This window comes from Dioscorea cayenensis, chromosome 14 (assembly GCF_009730915.1).
Source record: "Dioscorea cayenensis subsp. rotundata cultivar TDr96_F1 chromosome 14, TDr96_F1_v2_PseudoChromosome.rev07_lg8_w22 25.fasta, whole genome shotgun sequence".
NCBI lineage: Eukaryota > Viridiplantae > Streptophyta > Magnoliopsida > Dioscoreales > Dioscoreaceae > Dioscorea > Dioscorea cayenensis.
Window position 1 is genome coordinate 17,580,699 of NC_052484.1, and position 5,927 is coordinate 17,586,625.

The 5,927-nt window shown below is 40.1% G+C and overlaps 1 protein-coding gene across 1 annotated transcript; it reads right to left on the reverse strand.

Annotated features, from left to right (window-relative positions):
* Nucleotides 1–2,679: 2,679 nt before the first annotated feature.
* Nucleotides 2,680–5,107, reverse strand: LOC120275316 (UPF0481 protein At3g47200-like). The gene is given in 3 exon segments (XM_039281848.1): nt 2,680–3,609; nt 4,392–4,647; nt 4,649–5,107. Coding segments are annotated over 3 exon segments (1,344 nt in total). The 5' UTR covers nt 5,026–5,107; the 3' UTR covers nt 2,680–2,898.
* Between the last annotated feature and the right edge of the window lie 820 nt (nt 5,108–5,927).

The following is a 5,927-nucleotide window of genomic DNA, read 5'->3' on the forward strand; positions in this document are numbered from 1 at the left end:
CAGTAGGGTTCTAGCAGTTTGATCTCGAAGGAGATCCAGTTGAGGAAGATGAAGTTCCAGCCCTAGCAAATTCAAGTTTACAAACTTTATCTAAGCATTTAAACTTATGGTTAGGAGATCCTTGAAATTTAACACCACAAGCATTGCTATAATTAAAGAATTGAGCATCAGTCTAGGACGAAAAAATATCTCCATTAATGGAATTAGATGTACCGTCTCTGGCATCATCTGGAACTGTTTTCTTTGATGATCTGGGTGGATGAGGAATAAACCCAGCATCTTCGTTCCAACGACCAGAAGGTTTCTTAGTGCGATTGCTCCTCCTAATTTGTTTCTGATTCTGACGAAGTGTGGAATGATTTGCAGGTTGTTTATTAGGTAGTGAGATGTCAGGAGCCACATTCACAAGATTAACTGAAGAAGAATCCTTCTCAATGAGTGAAGAGTTCCCGGGTACAGTCAAATGATCCACAAGTGGATCATCCTTGAGTATGTCAGCTTCTAACTGTGAAAGGTTCTCCTCACTCAGAATATGATCATCATCTGCTATCACATCAATAGGAAGGTCGTCATCATCACCCCAGTCAACTAGCTCTTCATCAGAATGATCATTCAAAGGGGTCATAGGGGGAGATGGATCCTGAGAGTAGAACTTATCTGAGTTGATACTAGGAATCAAAGACCAACCGCCATGAATAAAGATCCATTTGTATCCATCTGGAATAGAAATCGTCGGCGGTAGGGGTTTCAAGTGAGCAGGTAAATTATCAGTATTAGAGATATCAGGATCCAGTGGGATAGAGGTCTCCTTTCCTTTAGATTTAGGTAGATAATCTGAAATTAAAGGATCATGATTAATCTCTGTATTAGGATCCGCAATTTGATCAAGCTTGATCAAATTTGGATTCGGATTCACTGAAATTGGATGAGATGAACCAGTTTGAGAATCATATCACGAGGCAAAGACTTCTCATTTGAGGCCACGGTTTGAGCTGAAATTGATTGGGTTGAATCAATTTGAGAATTAATGAGCATAACCTTATCCCGAGGCAAGATCAGATCAGAAGAGGAAGATGATCTAATCACAGTAGGAATCAAATCCCGAGGCTTGTTCTTCTCATACGAGGCAAGTGCATTAATCTGAGAATTCTTCTCATCCAGGTTTGAATTATTGAGAGAATCAGTGGAGTTACGATCTCGAGGCGAGTCAGTCACCAGCAAGGTTCCAAGATGATCCGAAGAATCATGATCTCAATGCACACTGACGGCTGTTACATGATTGGCCATCACGTAGCCGTTGTGCATGAGCAGTGTGTCCCTTTCCTCGTTTCTCTCACGGGAGACTGGAGGAATCTGGGAACCACTGTAGTAAGGTCGCCGGAACTCCGACTCCCCTTAGGAAAGAGCGAGTCGTCTGAGTTCTCAACAGTGGATCGAGGTTTAATAGTTGAAGCTAACGGACGGGAGGATTGTGCCACGTCTGGATTATTCTGTGAAACATGAGCATGTCCATGGATAATCTTCGAGCGGATGATCGGAATGCCGTCGTCTTCAAGCCGAACTTTGAAGCTTCTCACTCCCACATCCACGATCATCTCTATAGGAAATGGAGTTGGTGATTTAAGCCGCACCAATGCTCTCATATGTTCAAGGGACATATCTTCTTTCTTTTGAACAAAGATCAGCTCTCCCAGCGGTTTTAAAACTTCAACGATGGAATCTCAGTTCCAGCAATGCAGAGGAAGGTTGGAAAATCTTATCCAATTGTAGTTACCAGCGTCAACGGCATGTGACCCGAATTCCGGCGTCCAGTGAGAGAGGTTAATGGTGCACGGACCGTGCTTAGAGGTAAATGAGAGCTGGCCTCTCTTGACAATAGCTATGGCTGCTCTTACATAATAAAGTGTGAGAATGAATTTATCACCAAACGGTGTGATATTTTCGCATTGATCCGTATTTAGCTGAGCCGGCAGTGCATCATGGAGAGACTGTATACTCGCGTTCCCTGAAACAACCGAGATGATAATACGTCTCTTAAGGTCTTCTTTTGATTGAATGATGGCTTCTGAAATGGGATGGGACACCCCGAGGGAAGGAAGCTTTGGGTTTGGGCGAGAAGCTGGGACGTGAAGCAGTGGTTTGGTTGGTGGCGAAGGCTTCTTCAAAGTGTGTTTCTCCGGGAGAGTGTCTGAAGATGAATATTTCAGTGGACATCTAGCAGCGTAGTGCCCAATACCAGAGCAGCGGCGACATGTGAGTTGATGACGACAATCATCGATTTTGTGTCCTGATCTAAGGCAGCGTTTGCACACTTCTTCATTTTCCGGTGAGCGGCGACGCTTCAGCGAGGAACTCTCAGGTGGAGGGGATTTACGAGCAACGTCGGCGAAGGAGATACCGTCCTTCACCGGAGAATTTTTGTTCTTCAAGGAAGCCTCAATCGGGGTCTGGGTTTGGGGGATTGAAGGTGAGATGTTATCAGGGCGTTGAGGAGGAACAGAGGAGCGATACACGCTACGAACGCTACCGAAAACTTGACAAGCTCCTCCACGAGAACCGCCGTGAGAATGACGTACTCCACCGCGAGTGCAATAAAAAAAATATTACAAGAAAATACAAATTGGAGCTACATGCTCCACACTTATTCCAACCGAAAGCGGCTATAAATAGGCCCGCAATTACAAACACACTGAAAGGCTAAAAAATCTCAACCAACATTAGATATCATTAGTCATTACCACTACTTTTCACACTTAATTTTACTGACTCACAACTAGAAATTAGAGCAAATATCTGCAAATAAAACAAACACCAAAGATTAAGTCTAATTTGGACAAACTTTGAATCAATCTTCACCATGAACGTCTCTCTTTATTCTTCTCACTCACTAAAAGTACATCACTTAGGATGTGATTCTTCTTTGGGAGCATAGTAAGCAGCAATGGCGTAGTAAGTTTGTGCAACAGTGAAGAGAAAGAGAACAAGAGCATACACAAGAGAGAACAAAGCCCATGGACTTCTAAAGTATGTCCTTTTAAGATAAGCTCTGCAACGTCTCCATTTGGTGTCACAATACTCATTAATCATACCATGAATACTTTCAAGATGGCCTTCAGAATCCACAAGTCCATCAGAAATGGCACTATAAAGCTCCACAACTTGTTCAGGGCTACCAAGGTTGTTCTCAAGGATTCCCACAGCACAAAGCAAAGTGACATCCTCCGGCTTCTTCATAAGATTGGCCATGAAAATCACGTAGGCATTAACGACAGCGCCAGTGCAGCGAAGTCGTTCATAAGCGATGAGGTTGAAGAGCTTTCGCTTTGTTGTGTCATCAACGACAGTACGTGGGACTGTGAGAGTGCCTTTGTAGAAGTTGATGATGTTGTCTTGGCTCCTTTGAAGCTCTGCTCCGGCGTTGGAAAGCTCAATTGTGGTTCTCATTGTGGGTGATGAGTTGTATTTTTGTCTGAACAGAACTGGAGGGAATTGGACATCCATGCACCGGTAAACGTAGTCTAAGTGATGAAATATATCTTTGGAGGCCGGACTAGCTCGAAGCACTGACTTAAAACCCATGTTGCTGTAAATGAATTTCGTTGCTTCGCTCTGTACGTATGGAATTAATTGAGATGATGATGCTAATTAAGAGTTTTGAACGTAATTAATTAAAAGAAAAAAAAGCAGGAAACAAGACTTGGCCGTACATAAACAATCATTAAAAGTTAGATGGTTATCAAATATACATAATAAATTTAAAAGTTAAACATAAACAACACTCAAGCGTACATCTCTAAATAAGTAATAAAAGATTAACTTATTTTTTCCTTATGCCAGAAATTGATAGTTAATCACGTGTTTACTCATCTCGTGACATAAATTAGAATTGCAATCCACATTCACAATTGAGGACTTGTTGGTGTATTAAGTGATATTTGAACTCAGGACTTTTCAATTTTTATACTAATATCTTTTCGTAATGATTTAATTAATGTCCCAACTATAAATCTTTGGCAAGATTAACTATCAATAATAACTTTCCTTTTAGATTTTTAGGATCCACCCATTTTTGGAATTCATCTTTATCTCCCGTATATTATAAACTAGCTAGTTTGAGGGGAAGGAGATTCAAATCCTCGGACAGGCGATTAATGTGAAATGCCAAAACCCATTTTAGAGAAATGGCCATCAAATTAACCAAATATGAATGCTTGGAAATAAACCATAATATCCAATAAAACACCAAAGCATAGCAAACCAAAGCCAGGAAAAACATACTTATTGTTGCTAGCTGGTTGTTGTTGTTATTGTTATTGTTCTTATTGGTAAAATTATAGCTGGATTCTGTCTAAACTTTGCGAAAAGATCAAAAAAAGGGAGTGGAATGTTACCTCCCATATTCGAATATCATCAGAGAAATCCAGAACAGAGAAGAGCAACCTTAGAAGCAGAAGAGGAAGCTGGTTTTCTAGGAGCATCATGTCCTTTTGAACGTCGATCATGTTGTAAGCCAGACCATGCTGGCTGAAAACAGGGTCATAAGAAGGGTAGTCATTCTTTTTATTCGGCTGGCTGAAAATAGGTTCATGGCGGTTTATCTTGTGAATAAATGCAAGACGAATGATCTCCAACATGAAGCATCCATCCATCACCATAAGCTTCACAAAATCTTGAGTAGATTTTACTCCACTTCTCATCAAGGTTGTCATAACAAGTCATAAGTGCTGACACTTCTTTTTCAACTATTTTAACCAACTGGTTGACGTCTTTCTTTGATCTCCTGGCACAGTGGACAAGGGCTCTCCACTTGTGAGCTTCAAAAGCCATGAGGTGCTGCTTGCCATGATGGTAAGGGCCTAAAGACACCACTCTTGGCTCGTATTCCTCATCGCCGCCCTTTCGGATGCTTGGAGGGGCCCTGAAAATCCATGGTTGCACTGGCGACTTGAATTCTGCGTTTTCATGTTGGATTTGGCTTTCAAGATCCAACAACCAAGAGGGAGAGCTTGAGTGATTACTCTCCATATATTTAACTATATATGAACACTAGTACACTAACAGTGATGAGTGAGGATTAAAAAATGAGAGATATAGATGATGAAGCTTCCCAATTCAGAACTCTAATAAAATAATAGACAGTATTCCTTTGCACTTTATGTTATGAGGTTCTTGATTAGCTGTTATCTATGGAAGCCAGTACTTTTTGGTGTTGCCTTTTTGACTTTAATCTCAAAATGGGGTCCAAACACGTACACACGAGCTAGTAAGTTTTCTATGATCTATTGTTGTCAATTACAATTTGGTGCTTCTTTAAACTCCGAGATAAGGCTCCTACTCAAAAATTTGCCTTGAAATACTTCTTTTAACCTTACAAATGGCCCACCATTAAAAACATGCAGATGTTACATCACATTGAAATAATAACATTTCATTTGAGCAATCACAAATCTAATCATATAAAAATAAAAAACAAGAACAGAAAAGCTTGCGTGGGAGACATCCTACGTGGGAAATTATCAGCTTTGCTAACAATTTAAAATCCATCACAGTCTTGTAATTGTTTTCTTTTCCATGACTTTAATTTGCTTTCTGAGCTGGTCACTGCTTTTGCTTTATCAGACTGTCTGTTTGCTATATATATCTTGTTGATGGCACACTTAACTAGTCCTATGTAATTATAAGAAAAGGTGATTATAAGATAACACTGTTACAAGTATAGCAAACAACTAGCAAAGACAGATTTTGTGCCCGGGCACTATTCACCAAAGTGCATTAATTTCATTTTTCTTTACGAAGTATAAATAAGTCAGAGTCACGCATAGTTATGAAATTAATTTTCAGATTATATATAAAAAAATTGTCTAAGTAAATTGCAAGTTGACAATGTCTTGCCTCTCCAATTTCAATTACTTGTATAGCAAACTAAA